At 39.9% G+C, this 22,011-nt stretch overlaps 1 protein-coding gene across 1 annotated transcript in view; it reads right to left on the reverse strand.

Annotated features, from left to right (window-relative positions):
• Nucleotides 1–22,011, reverse strand: part of LOC124787730 (huntingtin) — a 392,251-nt gene that overhangs the window by 119,485 nt on the left and 250,755 nt on the right. Inside the window, exons 25-26 of the mRNA XM_047254577.1 lie at nucleotides 10,200–10,336; nucleotides 4,463–4,696 (exon numbers count right to left, since the gene is read on the reverse strand). Of these exons, the coding sequence (XP_047110533.1) occupies nucleotides 4,463–4,696; nucleotides 10,200–10,336 (371 nt within the window). The remainder of the gene's footprint in view (nucleotides 1–4,462; nucleotides 4,697–10,199; nucleotides 10,337–22,011) is intronic.

Below are 22,011 nucleotides of genomic sequence, written 5' to 3' on the forward strand. Positions count from 1 at the left end.
ACAAACAGCATAGTGAACGCATTATTGTGGCCAAGATAGATACGAAGCCCACACCTACTACAGTAGTACAAGTTTATATGCCAACTAGCTCTGCAGATGACGAAGAAATTGAAGAAATCTATGATGAAATCAAAGAAATTATTCAGATAGTGAAGGGAGTCGAAAATTTAATAGTCATGGGTGACTGGAATTCGAGTGTAGGAAAAGGGAGAGAAGGAAACGTAGTAGGTGAATATGGATTGGGGCTAAGAAATGAAAGAGGAAGCTGCCTGGTAGAATTTTGCACAGAGCACAACATAATCATAGCTAACACTTGATTTAAGAATCATGAAAGAAGGTTGTATACGTGGAAGAAGCCTGGAGATACTGACAGGTTTCAGATGGATTATATAATGGTAAGACAGAGATTTAGGAACCAGGTTTTAAATTGTAAGACATTTCCAGGGGCAGATGTGGACTCTGACCACAATCTATTGGTTATGACCTGTAGATTAAAACTGAAGAAACTGCAAAAAGGTGGGAATTTAAGGAGATGGGACCTGGATAAACTGAAAGAACCAGAGGTTGTACAGAGTTTCAGGGAGAGCATAAGCGAACAATTGACAGGAATGGGGGAAAGAAATACAGTAGAAGAAGAATGGGTAGCTTTGAGGGATGAAGTAGTGAAGGCAGCAGAGGGTCAAGTAGGTAAAAGGACGAGGGCTAGTAGAAATCCTTGGGTAACCGAAGAAATATTGAATTTAATTGATGAAAGGAGAAAATATAAAAATGCAGTAAATGAAGCAGGCAAAAAGGAATACAAACGTCTCAAAAATGATATCAACAGGAAGTGCAAAATGGCTAAGCAGGGATGGCTAGAGGACAAATGTAAGGATGTAGAGGCTTATCTCACTAGGGGTAAGATAGATACTGCCTACAGGAAAATTAAAGAGACCTTTGGAGATAAGAGAACGACTTGTATGAATATCAAGAGCTCAGATGGAAACCCAGTTCTAAGCAAAGAAGGGAAAGCAGAAAGGTGGAAGGAGTATATAGAGGGTTTATCCAAGGGCGATGTACTTGAGGACAATATTATGGAAATGGAAGAGGATGTAGATGAAGATGAAATGGGAGATACAATACTGCGTGAAGAGTTTGACAGAGCACTGAAAGACCTGTGTCGAAACAAGGCCCCGGGAGTAGACAACATTCCATTGGAACTACTGACGGCCATGGGAGAGCCAGTCCTGACAAAACTCTACCATCTGGTGAGCAAGATGTATGAAACAGGCGAAATACCCTCAGACTTCAAGAAGAATATAATAATTCCAATCCCAAAGAAAGCAGGTGCTGACAGATGTGAAAATTACCGAACAATCAGTTTAATAAGCCACAGCTGCAAAATACTAACACGAATTCTTTACAGACGAATGAAAAACTAGTAGAAGCCGACCTCGGGGAAGATCAGTTTGGATTCCGTAGAAACACTGGAACACGTGAGGCAATATTGACCTTACGACTTATCTTAGAAGAAAGATTAAGGAAAGGCAAACCTACGTTTCTAGCATTTGTAGACTTAGAGAAAGCGTTTGACAATGTTGACTGGAATACTCTCTTTCAAATTCTAAAGGTGGCAGGGGTAAAATACAGGGAGCGAAAGGCTATTTACAATTTGTACAGAAACCAGATGGCAATTTAAGAGTTGAGGGACATGAAAGGGAAGCAGTGGTTGGGAAGGGAGTAAGACAGGGTTGTAGCCTCTCCCTGATGTTATTCAATCTGTATATTGAGCAAGCAGTAAAGGAAACAAAAGAAAAATTTGGAGTAGGTATTAAAATCCATGGAGAAGAAATAAAAACTTTGAGGTTCGCCGATGACATTGTAATTCTGTCAGAGACAGCAAAGGACTTGGAAGAGCAGTTGAATGGAATGGACAGCGTCTTGAAAGGAGGATATAATATGAACATCAACAAAAGCAAAACGAGGACAATGGAATGTAGTCGAATTAAGTCGGGTGATGCTGAGGGAATTAGATTAGGGAAATGAGACACTTAAAGTAGTAAAGGAGTTTTGCTATTTGGGGAGCAAAATAACTGATGATGGTCAAAGTAGAGAGGATATAAAATGTAGACTGACAATGGCAAGGAAAGCGTTTCTGAAGAAGAGAAATTTGTTAACATCGAGTATAGACTTAAGTGCCAGGAAGTCATTTTTGAAAGTATTTGTATGGAGTGTAGCCATGTATGGAAGTGAAACATGGACGATAAATAGTTTGGACAAGAAGAGAATAGAAGCTTTCGAAATGTGGTGCTACAGAAGAATGCTGAAGATTAGATGGGTAGATCACATAACTAATGAGGAAGTATTGAATAGGATTGGGGAGAAGAGAAGTTTGTGGCACAACTTGACCAGAAGAAGGGATCGGTTGGTAGGACATGTTCTGAGGCGTCAGGGGATCACCAATTTAGTATTGGAGGGCAGCGTGGAGGGTAAAAATCGTAGAGGGAGACCAAGAGATGAATACACTAAGCAGACTCAGAAGGATGTAGGTTGCAGTAGGTACTGGGAGATGAAGAGGCTTGCACAGGATGGAGTAGCATGGAGAGCTGCATCAAACCAGTCTCAGGACTGAAGACCACAACAACAACAACATGTTTTACTGTACAGTGTTTCTCTTTGTCTTCAATTTTCATATCAGAAGTGTTATACTGGTATGAAACTTTTTATAGCAGTTTGAGAATACAGAGGCCTCTGTAAAATTATCTAAAGTTATCTTCTGACTTTTTTTTTTTAAAGTACTTTTCCTTTGAACCCATGAGATCTTGCATCCTCTAGTTGTGTTTTTTATACATCACACTTGTCTTTCCACTTCAAACAAAGAACGTTTCTTATGTGATGAATTGGGTTTTCTCCTTTTATTTGCTTACTAGGTCTGTTCTGTTATTCATCACTGTTCCAAATTCCAATGTATTTCTTCAACACACTTCTTAAGGGAATGTCCATTTCTCAAGTAAGAGGAACACAGCCTCAACATATAAGATTTGACAGAACTGATTTTCTTGCCAGTATACATTTCAGTATTGCACATTAACCTGTTCAAGCAATACTAACAATGTTCAGTTTAATCTACTATATTTCTGGTTTGTTTTTCATAGCCACACAAAATACCATTCTTCCTCAAAAAGGACAGATTATTTCATTTACAGATAGATTTCACAGAACACAAAAACACACTGCACACTTCTGCAAAAAAATCCTGAAAAGGTCTTATTTTATACAACAGGTCATGACCTGGTTCTTACTGAGGAGTGTACAAGGCAGTGTTGTTCACATACAGCATCACGAATATCGTAAAAACTCTCTCGACATCAGCTGACAAGCAGATGCTGATGCAAGCACAGGATGTTCAGACCAATAATCTCTCAGATTACGTCTACTCACAGCAAACATGTGGAAAATAATTGTAAATAACTTACACGCTTCATGCATTGCAGTTTACTCAACTTCTAGTACAACAAATTTGGTTTGATTTTGTTCTGGTAGCAAAGTTCAGGAGCGGTATCACTCGAGTATATACATGTCTCTAATTTTATTTTTAAGGTGTTTTGATTGGAAAAACTTCATGAAACAGCCCAGTTAATTCGTTGATAGCATCCTGAATTCCATTGGTTTCCTCAAATACAGGTAATTCATGTTGTGCATCAAAATCACATAACCCATTATGAAGGGCAGGCTGTTGAACTGAAAGACAAATCTGACTATCTGAACTTCTGTGCTACATTAACAATCAAAAATGGCTCTGAGCACTATGAGGCTTAACATCTGAGGTCAACAGTCTCCCATTAACACTCAGTTCCTTTTTTTGTATCTGCAGCAATGTTTTCATCATAAAGCTTAAATGAATAAGCAGTCTTCTGACAATTTGTGATTTCTTCCAGTTCCAATTTGTTAAGGAGCTCTTCAATTCCAATGTTTGATAAGTGATGTCTAAAAGCTATATTACCTTAATTTCATTACTTATATGTTTCAACACAGTTATGAAAACAGGAGTAATGCAACAAAGTCTGCAAATAAAAACCACTAACAATATTCTTGCTATTAGCACGATTTACTTAACTCTGGCACAGTTCATCAGACACTGGCATGTGCACCAAAAAAATGCATCAAATAAAGAACTTCCATTATCACCCCTAGTGATGATTAGCACAATTAGGACATCAAACATTTAAAAATAAGTAAGTTCTAAATAAAGAATGTGTGACATACGTTTTTGGGATTCAAGGTTGGGACTTTGTGGGTGTATCTAGTTAATGTTGTTATAATATGCAAGACACATTATAAATAATAATATATTGCAGGCAGCAAACAGAACAATTAAATGTAAGATTTTACTGACAACAATTGAATATGGCTAAGAATGAACTGCCACTGTATACTGAATTGAAACGGTGCAAAAATGAATAAACGAGTGATTGAATAGTACCGGGTTCGGGAACGGTGCAAAAAGAGAGCGCAGGAGGGGGTCGGCGGGGCGCAGCACACTGGGTGCGGCAGCTCCCAGGACGCGGTTGAGCGCCTGCTGTGCCTCACGGGACTCGAGCCGGATGCGGCCACTGGCGAGGAGCGGCAGCACCGCATCCACCACCTGGCGCGACCAGCGCCGCCAGCGCTCCTCACTCTCACGCTCGCTTAGCACCAAAGCCAGCAGCTCCAGCACCTGCAATGCACACATGTGATCAACACCTGTGTAATTCCTTATTGTGTTCAACTGGCAAATGAGCAAAGTGCAAATGATTAAATCTGTCATCAAAAATGTACATCGAGTTTATAACTTAGCTGGGAGCTCAAAACAGGTAAATAGTGAGAAATTTGTTGCTTCTTTCTATGAACATCATATCAGAGCCAGGACTTGTGCTTTTAGTGCCTACATACACACAGCTTACAGCAAATACTAAAGAAAGTGCTAGAGAAAATGGGAACATAGTCCTCTATGTTTATACATGCCACAAGGTACACATCAGTATTAGACAAGGAGAGCAAATTACTGTGCACTCGTGATCAGGAGGGGGAAAAAACACCTCGAACAACTAGAGATGTTCATACTCACAGGTCAAGGACATTAGCATTTCAATAACATCTCTTCAGCATGCGTCCTGTTGCCTAGTAGGCACAGGGTCTGCCATGGGCCCTGATGTTCTATGTGTGATGGCACTGACACATATATGGTGCAAATGGCATTCTGCGATATAGCCATTCACGCTGCATTCACTTTGTTCCAAAGTTCATCTTTGGTGGTTGGCATTGGGTCACAGCACTGCACTCATCATTTCACCCTATCCCGCATATTTTCAATTGGTGACAAGTCTGGTGATGTGGTGGGCCAGGACAAAAGGCTAATATCCTGTGACACAAGAAAGGCATGTGCTCATGACGCAACAAGTGGTTGTGCATTTTCTTGCTGGAAAATGGCACCTGGAGTGGTGTGCAGAAAGGGTATGGCTACAGATCGCAGTATGTCATTCATATAGCTCACACTGGTCACAATGCCCTGGATACGAACCAACTGTGATTTGTGGTTGTACCCAAGAGCACCGCCACTGTGATGCCGCCCCCTCTGACTGTGGCGAACCAAAATGTGGCCACCATTTTCAAACAAACAGAACATGAATTTGTCCAAAACCACTATCTGATGCCATCCCTGTCCCAAATGACATTGTTACATACACCACTGCCATGTAACATATTTCTGCACATTTGTCAAAGGTAGGTGGAAAAGTGGATGATGTGCATGTAGCCCATGCCGTAATTAACGGCAATAGACTGTCACCCCTGATAGTGTACGACATTTTACACTGTTCCATTGCTACCCCACAGCTGAGGAAGATGCAGATCTGTCCTGCAATGCCATTTCAGATGAGGTGTATCTTCTCAGGGGGGTAGTCTGGGTGGTGAGACCCGACCCATCTCGTCGGGTTCTACGGCCTTCTGTGAACCATTCTGCACACACTTGTTGCACTGCTGAAACACTTCATCCCATATGAGCTGCAATTTCCTGGATGGATGCATCATATTCTCTCACACCCATAAAGCGCCCTCTTTCAAACTCACTGATTTGATGGTACAGTTCGTACATACGTCTGTGAGGTATCCTGCACATCTACTCAAGTCACACTGATCCATTATCTTTGGTTTATAGTGACAACAAGAGCTGCAGGCCAAATTTACTAGTACGCGGTGTTGCGGCACAATATCAATGTTGGCCTTGAGCCTACGGGTCGAAATGGTTCAAATGCTTATCATTTCTACAAAACATACTAATGCTTCAATCTAACTACCAGGACTATGATTCTGCAAAAAATTTGAAAAATCAATGTTACTTTAATAATTAATTTTTATTTTAGTTCAAGCCACACAGTATCTTATATGGAATCCATTCACACACATGGCAGCCAATCACTGTTTGCCTTTCACTCATTGCAACATAATAAATAGTCACACACAAAATATTAGCAATAGGTATCTTTAATAGTCTCTCTAAAGTTAATTTGACTCTTCATGAAATTTCTGTAGCAACAAGGTGTGGTTAGTGAACCTATCCACAGTTTAACTATTCCTAGTTCTCTGTTTCTCTTTAGTGTTCAATCCTGAGGTTGGTTTGCAGCAGTATGCCATTCCCCTCTACTGTACACCTTCCTATTCATTTCCAGGTATGTGGTGAATCCCACATCATGTATAACCTGCTACATGTAGGACATCCTTGGTCATCCTCAGTGATTCTTTCCCTCAACAGCTCCTCCTGCTATTGTTCCATTGATGCTTAAAATGAGTTCCACGAGTTTGGAGTTGGTCTTTTCTTGTTTGGATGTGCCTCCACAGAAATTTCTCAGCACCTGTTCACTTGTAACTCTGTCTCTTCTAGTGATCTTCATCATTCTTCTGTAGCACCAAATCTTCAGCACTTCATGTCATCTTCTCTTGATTTCCTGTTCTCCAAGATTCACATTCATACAGTCTACAAACAAATGCTTCCATGGTCTGTTTCCTTGTTTCTAGGCTGGTGTTCTTGCTGTTGAGTAATTTCTTTCTCAAATTAAATGTAATTTTGGCCTGCAGTATTCTACCCACAATTTCTTTCCAGCTTCTACCATCCCATGGCATGCTTCTTCCCAAATAGGTAAATTCTTCTATCACTTTTAGCTCCTCTCTCCAAATTCTTGTTCTTAAAATTTGATACTCTTCTTCAGTACTGAAAATCATTGCTTTAGTTTTCCGCTTGCTTATTCACGTACCATACTCATTACAGAAAATGATTTCCATTGTGCTGAGGACCTCCTCTGTCTTCTTTCATTTCCATGACCACAGCAATACCATCAGTGTTAACACAGAACGTCTATCTCCTGCTAACTCTGGCCCCCATCACAATAGTTTCATGAACCTGGTCTATAGCTTCCTGGATGTAAGCACTGAATACAAGAGAAAAGAGAGCACATCTTTGTTTCGAGTACTTTTCTGATTCTTGCTTCGTGTTCCTAATGATAGTCGTTTCATTTTTGTAGAAGATGTCTTTGTATTTCACAACTGCTTTCTTCAGCATTCTGAATATCTATTGCCATGTAAAATTATTAAATGCTGTTTCTACGTCTACAAAGGCAATGTAAGTTGGTTTATTTTTCTGTACCTGTTTTCCCTTAAGAAGCCTAACTGCCAGTATCACCTCTCTTCTTCCTAGTTAAAATTATTTAATTTGCAGCTCAGCTGATTAATCTTCCTTTAATTGTCACAAATTTTAATACACACTAATTATTCTAAGTATAAATTGTCTATTAATGAGTAATTTGAAAGTACCATGGTCAGGAGACACTCCTTAGTTCTAAACACACTACCATGTTGTTTACATACTATCTTTTTCTATGTGCTACTGAGGCTATATGCACACATTCATTGTCTTCCAAAAACCAATAATGTTTCCCCTATCTGCACCAGTATAGTACATTCATAGAGCTTACTCCCTCAAGGCACATATATTTTGCTCAAATGAACAACACAAAAAGAAGAGAACGGTCATTTGGGAACAAAAAGTGGATGAGCAGGTGAGAGAAGAGGATCATATTGCGAAAGTTTCTGAACAGTACTGAGATGATAGAGTTTTCATTTTCTTTTTAATCCTCTGCATTGCTGTTAATGGTTTACACTCTTTTGAAACAGTGCATACTTCATTTAGTTCTGCTCCAGTTGTGAAAGTATTCACTTCTGACATCAACAGACACAACTGCTGTTGAAACTGCTCAGTTTAAAAAATTGCATAGGCTTTGCACCTAGTTGCCATGTTCTGCATTCTTTTCTCTTGAAATCACTCCACCGGTGCAGCATAGAATCTCCAGTGAGTGCATGCGCAGGCTGTCTCCCCTTCCCATTCCATCTGAAAGAACGTGTGTTTCAGTTTCTATCAACAACATTCATTTATATTCTGATGCTCTTTTACATATTAATGACTTGTCTTCAACTCTACACAATGCACAGAAGTGAAATGGAATTGAAGCCAGCTTAGACAGTCAGCACAACAACATGTTTGCTTGCTGGCCACTAAAAAGAATGTGTGAACAGGCAGTTGAGTTGTTTTGGCTCCTTATTGGGCCTTCCATCTCTTCTAGGTGCACCTCTGTTTTCGTCAGTCTAATGGTTTCTACAGGCCATTCTTCTTATCCTAAATTTAAATGTGTGTTGGAGTGCTGTAAGCAGTTGTTCCAGTAATTCATTATTATTTGCATGATGCTCTGAATGGCCAGCCCTTCTTCCATATTTCACTACTTTTACAGTCCAGCAATGAAGAACTCACTAAATATTGCGAGAACTTTATTTTGGTTGACCCTGTTTGTTTCATTTGGGCAGGTGATAGAATCCAGTTTTCACTCTCCACAGAAGAATTTATGAAGATGTGGTAGGCGTGCGTGTGTGTGTGTGTGTGTGTGTGTGTGTGTGTGTGTGTGTGTGTGGGCGGGTGCACACGCATACACATGTGTTTGTTTTAAGAGGAGGTGAAAGAGACATTAAACATAATTAAGGAAAAATGACTGCATGAATGAAAAAAAGATAAACCCTTAAAAAATCACGTAACTGGTCAACATGTTGCCATATTTTCCACTGAGAAGATGTACTATAATTGTAAAACTGGGCTGCTCCATATAATAGTAAGAGTTTGTAATTATGATCCATAAAACATGGAAACAACCAACTCCTAAAAAGATACTGTAATTAGCTTTTGTAATGTAACTAATGGACGTTACTATTCTTTGCGACCAAGTGCTGATTGTGCTGTTCGCACGAAATATGTAAATCGGGTAAGTGTGGTGATGGGATCCAGCATATTGTGATACATGTTGTGGAACCCCAAATATGTAACTCCCTCAATGATTTTGTTGTCAGTTACAGTTTTTGATCTTATTGGGTTTTCACCAGAGAAGAACACTGTCCTGGTTCTCTCCATTGCTATTCTCATATTACATTTGTTGAAAAACACACTGACCCTTCCACTTCGCCCTTTTCATTGCCTTCTTATAAGAACTAATGATTGTTGTAAAGCTGAAACTAGTTGACAGTTCAAATAAAATTTAAAAATGACGAAGACTGTGAATGCTACAACAAACTACAATTCTGTTTGTAGAAACAGCATGAAATAAGCCTATTTAACTAATCTTTGAAATACTGATACAAATACCCTCCAACTTAGACTAAATGTAGAACCATGAAACAAATCAGTGTGATCATTATTAGTGGTAGCTATAATCCTCTGCATGTACTTGGTACACAGCATTTTGGACTGTGAACAGTATCTGCCACTGTGAATTTCAAGTTGTTCAATTGTTCTTTGTGGTATTTCTGACTAGAAGCCTGCATAAGAACCCAATATCAGCAAAATTTATATGGCTATATGAAAACTATTTCAGAATGTTTGGTTTTGAATAGTTATACACCAATGTGCTCATAACTGAATAAACAATAGTAAAATGCAAAGATTATTTAACACTGACTTTATTAATTATTAAAACTTTTATCTTGAACTGTAAAATTTACAGAAACAATTCCAGTAGGAACTGATCAGTGAATTTTACAATACAATTAGTTTGCAATATAACAAGTTGTACATACATTTGCAACATTACAACTTTTACATGGACTTATAATGAAAATAATGTATCTCAGAAGGAAAGAAATAAAATTACCTGGTGGTATTCTACCAAACGAAGCAACATTGAAACCAGAACTTCACGCTGTGTGTCTAATTCCCGCAGATCTGCACCACCACTACTGCCACGCAGAAGGAAAATATCTTCTACCACAGGTGTTAATGCTGGTATACCTGTCAAAATTCCAGAACACTTAATGCAATGAACAACAATGAAGCATCAGTGAGCTACATTGGTTATGAAATCAGTCAGCCTAACTGTAAAATTTATTTTGTTGTAGACATACTGAAGTTACACTTGACAGCCAACCATTGCCATTAAAAGACACTATATCAAGGACAGAACTGTAAAGAGTTAGGTGTTTCAAAAGTCAAGTTGCAGACACATTTAATGTACCACACTCAGCATTACAGCTGTGGATTAACTGACGATGGGAAATATGTTGGAGACTGAAGAATATTTCACACAGTAATTTGTAGTTTTTGATTCAGTGGAATAGTTTTAGCTTTATAGGCTTTTTCCCCCAATTGTGTCCCACATAGACACAAGGTCTGCTTGTTTGGTAGATGTCCAACATAATTTTCTGTTGGGTGCACCTTGAGGTTAGAGGCATGTCACTTACATGTCCCCTTTAACCTTAAAATGTTGCTTTGACTTATCCTGGGATAGTCTGTGGTACCGTGTGAGGTCTCACTTGCAGCTGACGTTGAATCCATGCGTTCTTCGGGCTTGAGACATGTTACATGAGATACAGATTGATTAACTCAAAACTGTTTCTCAGCAGACTAAGATCAATATACTAATTTGCTAAACTTACAAGACCCATGATTAATGTCTTGTGGCTACTAACAAGCACTCACAAATATTTTGGAATCTGAACACTGGGTTGGAAGACATACACTGCTAACAATCAATAAACCACCTCTTATTACTCTACTTCTGCTGCTATTGCCTCACTCAGGCCTGTTGGAACCAGCTAACCCCTGCGTCATCCTCAACCAGTGGTGCCTTTTGGATGCAGTACAGAGGGAGTCAGGGTCAAGCGCACGCCTCTCCCAGTTGTTGTCAGCTTTGCAGACCTCGGGGCCACTACTTCTCATTCGAGCAGCTACTCAGCTGGCATCACAAAGGTGAGTGGACAACATTCCAATCCTCCTACCAAGGAAACATCCCTGGCAGCACTGGGAATCAAATCCAGGTCCTCCGCATGACAGTCAGCCGTGCTCATCACCCACCTGTGGAGGCAGGCACACCATTTCCAGCTGGCTTCCAGTTTTTTTATCAGACACTGCCATGCCCACCTCTATTATTAAACACTGCCTCTAGTCAGCTAGTGGCTCCACACTCTGATATGAGGCCTCTCCCTGCTGAGCTAGTGCACACTCATTTCACTGCAATGCTTGTCTGCAAAACCAGGAGATGACTAATTAAACACACATGCTAACATAATGGTGAATTTTCACAGATTTACTTGTTGAAAAACAGCTTTAGGAAACCTAAAGTATAATTCTCCAAACATCTCCTCTGCTCCACAGCCCACAACTTGGCCCAAAACTCAGGAAGTCTGCTGACCACTCCCAATTCCATGAACTCTGAGCAACAACTGAAATTGTTTTAACATCAGACCTTTCAGCCATGCAAGCATTCTTGTTGGTCATTCCCCCACTCCTCAGGAAAGTGCAACCTCCTGTGAGGACTTTTTGCGAGATTGTTTTCATTAGGTGCTCAAAAATACTTGTCATAGTGGGGAAGTCATCAGACTTTTAGCCAGGATTTGGTGGAAAGAACAAAACATTGACTGCAGACTGGAGAAGGCCTGCAGGTTGCATGATCTGGCACCCAGATATGGCCAGCAATTACACGTTATGGCTTTGCCAAATATTGCTTCTTGGGACAGCGACAGAGTCAGCTTCCTTCTGGGGTGTAAAGGAGTACACTTTTTGCAAGAGAGTTGTCGTCATTAGTTCTGCTGATTGTCCATACCACCTAAGGTAGGATATTCTTACGCTGGCCTGAGGGTAACGTGTGTTCATGTGAGCCCTCATCACGCTTCTGGACAGGTGCACATAGTGTAGGTTACCCATCAGATGCAGCTCGGCCTACCCATACCACACTTGCTCAGCCAGCGGAATATGATCATGTACACTGTGGCCAGGCTGTGGGACTGCCCTCACATCAGCCATTCGTCCACTCTCGTCCACCCAGCTCTCTGGGTGGGTACTTGAGCTGGAATGGCCTAACTCAAGGCATGTTTCTCTCAAATTATTGGTGACTGTTTAAGTCCTGTGGATTCCCTCACATGTTTGTTTCTCACATGGTTGAGCTTGGACACACCTTTGGCCCAGTGCAACATTTTTATTTTGATCCCCTGTAGTGATTGTTCATGTACTGTTGTTGCCCTCAAACATTCAGAGCCAACAGGGAGATGTTGGATATATAAATTTCCTCTTAAGGCGGTCTGTTTCTTCCTTGTCACATAGCAGTCTAGTGATGTGGCACAATTTCAGCTACACTGAATCACCTCATGCTCAAGCATCTAGAAACACACTGTCATCTGAAGTTACCACAGAGTAGAGGTATTTAAACTGTGTAGTTTAAATAATCTATAATGACTATGCCACTAGGAAGAAGTCTACATTCCAGATACTTAACTTTCTTAATGTTTAACATCAACTGTCTGAACAAAATTCATTTGCCACATTCCATTTCATCTACTACATTAAAAAAAACACACACACACACACACACCCTAAATAATGTTAACACTATTTTTGGCAGTTATCAAATAAATTCACACCTATACGGGAAATATGAATAATATACGCCTTGTTCATTTGCAATCAAATCACATTTTTTCACCAATTACTTGGCCTGATACAGCTGCAACAACACAGTTGTAAAACCAGCATTCATCACACAAATTGTGCTTGTTTTTCGTATACTTTTGCATGCATAAAATATTATAAGTTAGCCCTTTGTTCTAGTTGCACAATCACAGTTCACTTCTTGCTATATTCAGTTAAGAATAAAAATTTTAATCTTAAAGTAGTATGTATTAATTACATTGTAAATGGCCTAAGTTTAATTATAAACTTCTCAGTCAGTGAGAGAATTTGGAACTGTTGATTATATAACAATAATGGAAATTCCTGGATGGAGCAACACGCAAAACAATTGAATGGCAACCACTCATCTAAAGCGGGTTGATGTGTGGAACACAGAAACACCTAACAGAAAACAGCATCCACATTAGTTTCTTTTTCTAGCAAAAGTACACACATTCATTCACACAAACTCACAGACACTCAAAAGCACACTCCTGTGGTCACAGCAAGACTAATTATTGATACTCAGTTACTGAAAGCAGTTGTCCAAGCTGATGGAGGTGGGGAGGGGTAGGGTAGAAAGCGAGGAGTGGGCTAGTGGGACAAAGGCAGGTTTAGGGGCAGATGACTCTGCGGCCGCACAACAAGATGAAAAGAGTACAGAGCATACAGCAAAATGAGATGTACAAAAAGGGAGATGAGGGGGAAGGTAGGGGGAGGAGGGGGAGGAGGGGAAGAGGGGGGTGGAGGGGGTGTGTGTGTGTGAGAGAGAGAGAGAGAGAGAGAGAGAGAGAGAGAGAGAGAGAGAGAGAGAGCGCACTGGGAAGGAGGGGAAAAGTCAGCGGAGGTTTAGGCCAGGGTGATTACAAGAGCATAGGATATGCTAGAGCGACAATTCCTGCCTGCGTAGTTTAGAAAAACCTGTGCTAGAAGGGTGTACCCAAATAGCTCAAGTAATGAGAAAGCAGTTGAAGTGATTTCTGTTGCAGTGTGCAGCATTTTATGCACCTGGATGGTCAAGTTTGCGGTTTGGCACAGTTTGGTGGTGATCAATCATGTGAGCAGACAGTTCGTTGTTTGTCATGCCCACATAGAATGCTGTACAGTAGCTGCAGTATAGCTGACATAAAACATGGTTGCTTTGACATGTGGCCCTGCCTGTCACTGGATGGGAAACATCTGTGACTGGATTGTGGTACGAATTGGTGGGTGAGTATGGGGTAGGTCTTGCAGCTGGGCCTATCACAAGGGAACAACAAAATGAGGTGAACTGGGAGCAGGATTTGAATAGTGACGCACAATGACATTCTGTACGTTGGCTGGGTGTAGACCACTACTGTGAAGAATGCGACTAGGATTCTATGTAAGATATACCTCATCTCAGGAAAAGACAAAAGGTAGTAGAAGCCCTGGTGGAGGATGCCAGGTGATCAGAGGAGTGCTGTTTGGTGGCTGGTTAACAGGTTTACTGGTGTCAGAGTAGCAGATGGCATGGGAAATTTGTTTGTGGATGAGCTGGATTGTGTATGTCTGTCAGTAAAGGCTCTGGTAAGGTTACTATATATTCCAACTACTCCTGCTTTCCACTGCAGATGGCAATGCTGTAAGGAAGGTACTTTTTGACATGAAACAGGTGACAGACATATTTATGGAATTATCTGAGAGATGGAGCGTGACATTTAGGAAAGTAGCTATACGAGTTGAGGAGGACCAGGTGAAGCAGATTTGAGAATACGTTGTTAGGTTATGGAGGAAAGAGCATAGGTTGCCCTGAGTTCAGGTAAATGTCATTAATGAATCTGAATCGGATTCTCTCTCTCTCTCTCTCTCTCTCTCTCTCTCTCTCTCTCTCTCTCTCTCTCTCTCTCTCTCACTCCCCGCCCCCGGTACGTCCTCCTCCTCCTTAAACCCTCTTCCCTCTTTCTCCCCTCTCTTTGTTCCTATTTACCTTCACTTTTCTCTCTTTTCTCCTTCTCTCCCTCTTCCTACATCTCTTTTTGTTCTACCCTCTGTACTCTTCATCTTGTTGTGCGACTGTGGAGCCATATGTGCAAAGACATGCCTCTTTCCCACTATCCTCTCCTTGTGTCTTTCAATAATCGAGTGTCAAGAATCAGTGTTGCTATGGTCCTAAGAATGTATTTTCGGGAGCCTGAGTGGTTATGCATATGAATGTGTTTACTTTTCTTACAAAAGCAGCTAGTGCTCCAAAGCTAGTGCGAAAGCTGTTTTCTATTATGCATTTCTGTGCTCCACACATCAAGCTGCAACAGGTGATAGTTGCTTTTCCCTTATTTTGCATAAAAAATGTTGATTATGATCCATCAGTCTTCAAACTACATAAAACATTGAAGTTATTTGAGAGTACACCATGCAGGGTGTATACGTGAGGGGTTAAAAATATACTTTCTCCCAAGTGAAACTACACTTTCCCCATGTTAAGTGACAGTACACTTTCCCTCGGAACTGTAGAATTTATGAATTATTTGAATGGTTATGGTTTTTACAGCGGCTTAGAATTTCCCGCTGGAACCTTAGAATATGAAACTCGGGGGAAAAAAACGTTTTGTAAAGTTCTTTGATGTGCAGAAACATGTACGCTGCATATTTTTGTATTACGAAAGTAAAAATTCGCATTCTACCAAACACCACATGTTACTTTCCAAAGCATTGAAATCGAGATTGCGATGTGCTTCTGTAAGCCACTCATAGCTCATGTCACGTGTATGACAGCGGATATTGGGTGCATAGGACACGTGATGTACTCATCCAGTAGCTACATCATTGTTAAGTAGCATGAACACACAAATAGGAAAAGTTAATGGTTTAAATTAATTTACATAGTGTTGTTACAAGAAAAGAAAAGCTTTCACATATAGTATTGGTCTCTAAGATTAATAAGCTGCAAGAGAAGCTAAGCTTTCACATATAATGTTGACATCACGCAAATGTGCCAGTAAAATGTTTAATACCATCATAAATCTCTGATCTTCTGGGCTCAAAATTCATCTAAATGGTTTGTCATCAAAGAGTTGATTTTTAAATGAAAGTCAAATGCTCTGAGATTTAAGAAATTCATTGTACATTCTCACACATAGTTCATCTCGTGTAAAAGGATATTTACTTTGAAAATGACGCTTTTCAAACCACAATTCGCAATATTTTCCCACGATCTGTTAGAAATACATCTGTTCCAGCAGATGCTAGAGAGCACCAGACAAGAGACGTCACCGGACTTGTGCAGCTACGATAACATAGGAAGCTTGAATGTTCGTATGTGCAAAACACTAAAAGATCTTACATTGTGACATAAAAGAAAAAAGACATCAAAGGAGCATCGGAATTTCATGAAGCATACAGAAATGAATAATTCACCTCAAAGTGCACATTTGTATGTCCAGATTCCCAACAAAGTAGGCCTCGACCTGGTATTAAGTTTTTCAGTGTGCTTTTCGGGATCTAAAATCTGTGTTACCTCATGTTTGGTTCTTCATTCTGGCATAATGTCATACGTGCTAGAAGATGAAAACGTGCACTTTAAATGCAGTGAACAGTTTAAGCTAGCCAATAGTGTGGCAAACACCTCGTTTCAAATAAATTGGCTGCCTCAATGGAAAAGATGAAAAAAGCTGTATTTCTTTAGCAAAGTGACAAAAGTAACTTCACTGTTCTGCAAGGTGATTAATGCCTCACTGTCAGAAAGGTGGAAACAAAATAAAATCTGATACTAATAACATATTTTAATCCTTCTGTAATTATGTGAATGTATTTTAATTCACTTGAATAGCTCGCAGCCACAGAAATCACTTTGTTTTCATTTGACGTGAGAGCAGTAAACGAAGAGGAAACAGCAAACTCACTAAATGTAAACACGGATCACGTCGAGACTACCACCTACCCCCCTTCCCAACTGTATCTCAGACTGCTCTGTGCATCAGCCCCGTATCTACGATCTTTCCAACCAGGCAATACTAGATGGCAGCACCACCCCCTTCCACCCCCTTGAGCATCAGAGATAAGACACCATAACCTTAAAAAAATGATTTTTCAAAAATATGTTCATTTTTTCGCGCATATATTTCTGAAGAGTTTGATATATAAAACATATTTGTTCGAGGAAGTGTAAGACATGTTATTCAGTTTTAAGTGTATCAAAGTGCAGTGCTACGCCTCTTCACACAGCATTCTTCTACCACATGTCACTGTTTTTCGCTTTGTGGAACTCAAACGTGTAATATTTTGAAATGGATGCCATCAAACTATATTCAGGACAGCAGAAATTAAAATATCCTGTGGTGCCCCTCCTGTTCCCAGTCAGCCGATTTGACATCGTGCCCCTCTTTTTTTTTTTTTTAAAAAAAAAACCCTCACAATTGATACTGGATGGGGTGGGGTTATCTATAACCAGAAGAACAAGAACTCTTCAGAAAATTTTGACTCTTTATTGCTTATTAGCTAATAATTTACTGTTCTGTGTGACATAAAATTAAATATAGGATACATAAAACCAGTAAAGACAAGAGACAAGCAAAACAGTACTCATTTCTTCAATCCTTAGGTTCTAGCGTCCCCCCCCCCCCCCCTCTCTAATCTTGCTACAGCTTTACATGGTGTGCTTTCCTTCCATGAAAAATCGAAATGCCGTTGTCTAATACCGAAAAAGCTGTTAATACAAATAGTACCCAACACTGGTGTAGTATCTCAATCTGCTTACGTCTATTTTGTCAATGCCTGCTGGATATAAGAAAATAGGCCTTTCTAATATTACAGCAATTGTAACACACACCAAATAAGCGAGACTGTTTTGGTAATAATGGTCATTTTTATAATACGACAGAATATAATTCCTGAAGTACCAATATGAAACACCTATTCGGCCTACTACAAGTAAAAAGCTTTATCTTAGGAAATAGTTTCACATTTCGTTCATATGCTTCAGTTTGTCAAGCATGAGACTGAGAAGCAGTAGTACGAAATTTTTGTATAAATTTAGAATTGTCATATTCTTCCATAATTTGTGTGATGTCCCCGTTTCTTCTCCTTCCTCGTTCTAACAAACAATCTTCTCATCACTAATTCGCTAATTATTCCTACCATTGTCAAACCTCATGCTCCAGTTTACTCCAGTAATCTAGTGATTATTCTCTGGTTAGGTGTTATTACGTGTTCGTACAATGTGTTTTCCACGCTACTCCCAGAATAGAACTTAAGCTGTTGCTAGTTGGAGACTGTACAACTTGCCCTTTCTAGTTTAGCGATCTGGCCAAAAATTTTCTATCAAAATTTCATTTTCTTGGATATACCGAGAATCTTTCTTACCTGTTATTCCTGTTAGTTGCTTATTTCCACTCTGGTAGTCTGAATCTATGAACTTCGCTAGTGATTATAACAACGCTGATCATTCGCATAACAAATCAATCACATAAACAAACAGCAGTTGGCATTCACTTGTTCAGCTGTATTCCGCTCACCCCATCCCCTTTTGTCTGCACGAAAGTTTATTTCTAGATGCAACAAGGATTCCCCTGGCAGAGACATCACGTACACTATGCATGCATTAAGAAACTCAGCTTATGATTCATTCAGAAATGAACTGTTCAAAAAACAACAGGGTTGCATTTCAAAATCATTTGAATAATCGATAGACCAATGTGCGCTAGATGCTAGGCGCTTTGTGAAACAAGGTCTTCTTACTCAAGAATATGAAATTCCCCCCTCCCCCCCCCCCCCACCTCCCCTCCCCCCTCTGAAATTTCCGCCCAGTTCAGATACCCCCGCTGCTGCTTACGCAGCCAACAGCGACATTTCTGTAGAAGGAAGCAGGAGAAGGTACTACTCATATGTGACTCAACAGCGCATGCCTGCTCGTAACTGCTTAAATGAATCTAATGTAAACAGTTGTGACGTCATGTTCATCGGAGGTAATTTGTTGCTTCCTAAAGCCTTTCACACACTTAGCTGTTGGCAGAAGCTTGTATGAGCTCTGTTTTTTTATATGGCACATTTCCTTTGCAATTTAAGTTGTATTCTCTCATTCTTGTTTTGTTACTGCAGTATTATTCTCCAGTGGCAGGACACAGTAATATCCTTTGTTAGAGTATTGGTTCTTACAAGTCAAAATTGTAAAAAATTAACTGAAAATTAAAACAATGAAAAATTCCCAGGTTATTCCCAGTTTTCTCCCTGATGAAAAAATTCCCGGGTCTTTCCCAGATCTCCCAGATCGTACACACCATGCCATGTGCTACCACTGAGTTTTACCCTCTCCCTGCTGTTGTAATGATCAACACTAACGGAAACATAAAAACTATACTATATACTCATCTCTACGGAACACTGATGCTGGTACATTTACTGTATGCACATATTGTGATTCAGTTTATTTACTATTAATCTATTCCTTCTGGTATCTCCTCTTGTCATCTATCCTTCTTTGTTCCAAAATCACACAATGGAAAGCCATGCATGTTGTCGTTATTTCTCATGGCTACAAACATAGATATGCCATTAAAATCAGCTTATGTGACTTGCCAAAAAGAGGATACAGTCCTTTTACATGCGTCAACCTCTCATATTACTGAACTGTGGGGAGCACCACATTAATTTCCAAACTGAAAGTTAACACTTACATAACACTCTTTTTCATATTTATCTGTTGTGGGGGCACTGATGTTTCTCTTGAAAGTCATACACAGTGGTGTGTCTCATTTATTCCTCAACTATGCTACTTTTCCCACATTCAAACATGCATCATTGAAGTGCCCTGAAATAAGAAATGTCCTACCCACTATCCTTCCCATCCCTCCCACAGTGGTATTCTGCCGTCCACCAAACCTGCACAATATACTCATCCATCCTTACACAATCCCTGCTCCAAATCCCTTACCTCATGGCTCATACCCCTGTAATAGACCTAGATACAAGACCTGTCCCATACATCCTCCCACCACCATCAACTCCAGTCCGGACACTAACATCACCTATCCCATCAAAGGCAGGTCTACCTGTGAAATGGTCTACAAGCTAAGATGCAACCACTGTGCTGCATTCTATGTAGGCATGACAACCAACAAGCTGTCTGTCCGCATGAATGGCCACTGACAAACTGGGGCCAAGAAACAAGTGGAACACCCTGCTGTTGAACATGCTGCGAAACATGATATCCTTCATTTCAATGACTGCTTCACAGCCTGTGCCATATGGATCCTTCGCATCAACACCAGCTTTTCTGAACTGCGCAGATGGGAACTTTCCCTGCAATACATCCTATATTCCCGTAACCCTCTTCGCCTCAACCTTCGTTAGTTGCTGTCCTCATCCATCCAGCCACTTCCCTCCTCCAATTCCAGCACTACACACCATCATTCCACCACCACCCCAGTCTTTTTTTTTTATTTTTTTATTACATTTTTTTTTTATTTATTTCTCTCTATTTCTTTCCTTTTCCACTACTACCCTCCCCTGCCCGCCACCCAACCTGCAGCACTTCACTGTCCACCATCCCGACCATTCTATCCCTCCCCCTCCCTGCCCCAGCTCCTCCCTTTCTCCCACCCAGTCACCACTCCCATCATGCACTGGTGCTGCTGCTCGCAGTGTGGTTTCAATTGGATGAGACTGCAGTCATGTGTGTGAGTTGTGTGTGTGTGTGTGTGTGTGTGTGTGTGTGTGTGTGTGTGTGTGTGTGTCTATTGTTGACAAAGGCCATTGGCCAAAAGCTTTAAGTGTGAAAATCTTTTTGTTGTGCATAGCTGTAACTCAGCATCTCCGCTATATGATGAGTAGCAACTTTTCTTCTCATAATATTGTACATGAAGTCCAACTCTCTCTTTATTACAATTTCCAAATGCTTTAGAATTTTAATTTTAAAACTTAAAAGAATTAGTCAAGTCTATTACAGTCAATCTACTTTTATTCATATTTTCCAGTTATGGACATGACAGTATTCAGTACCCAGAAAGTATGAATAATAATGGCTTCAGTCACATTTTTTTCATGCTTTACTGAATCACATGATAAATTTCGGACCTTGTGAGTCCATAATAAGGTGCTAACTATTTTAATACATTATTTACTTCTGCTCTTGAGTGAGGCTATCTGAAACATGAGTTCCTGTTGTGAGAAGGTTAGATGTTAGGCTTTGTAATTTACGAATGAATCAGTCTATTACATTCATTTCAAATACAGTTTGTATGTACGTAGTAAATGACAATGAAAGTTTAAATCAAGTCAAGAAGTGTGATTAGATAGTCCAACAGCTGGCCTAATTGGTTGCAAAAAGTGTGAAATCTGGGTTCAAATCTTGGTCCGGCACAAACTTTCAATGGTCATGACATATTCCTTGCATTGCAGGTTCAGTGTTTCTGACTGGTTTTCACTTATATCATTTCATTTTATTGCATATTCTTTGATTTCAACATGTACCCATTAATTTCATTTCAGTGAGCTGATCCTCAGGGATGTAGAACATGTCATAAAGCATGAATACATAACACATATTTATAAGAAAACATTTAGATTAATAATATTTTTTTTTAAAAAAAAAAGAGAAGTCTTGATTATATTATATTATATTATATTAGAATAAATTACCGGATCAGCTTCGTAGTCATCTACAACATCTACACATATACAGTGCTTGGAGGAGGATACCTTGTACCACTACTAGCTTTACAGTTGCACTCTCAAATGGAGTATGCGAAAAACATCTGCCTATATGCCTCCAAACAAGCCTTAATTTCACCCATCTTGTTTTTAAGTCCTTTTGTTAAATGTACATTGGCAGCAGTAGAATCGTTCTGCAGTCAGCTGCAAATGATAATTAAATTTCTAAGTAACATGAATTGTTTCAATGTCTTATATTAATCCAACCTGGAAGGGATCCCAAACACTTCAATGGCACTCTAGAATGGGTCACAGTAGTATTCTACATGTGGTCTCCATTATACATGAGCTACACTTTCCCAGAATTCTCCCACAAAACTGAAGTTGATTGTTCACCTTCGCTTCTACCAACCTTACAT

This window comes from Schistocerca piceifrons, chromosome 3 (assembly GCF_021461385.2).
Source record: "Schistocerca piceifrons isolate TAMUIC-IGC-003096 chromosome 3, iqSchPice1.1, whole genome shotgun sequence".
Taxonomy (NCBI): domain Eukaryota; kingdom Metazoa; phylum Arthropoda; class Insecta; order Orthoptera; family Acrididae; genus Schistocerca; species Schistocerca piceifrons.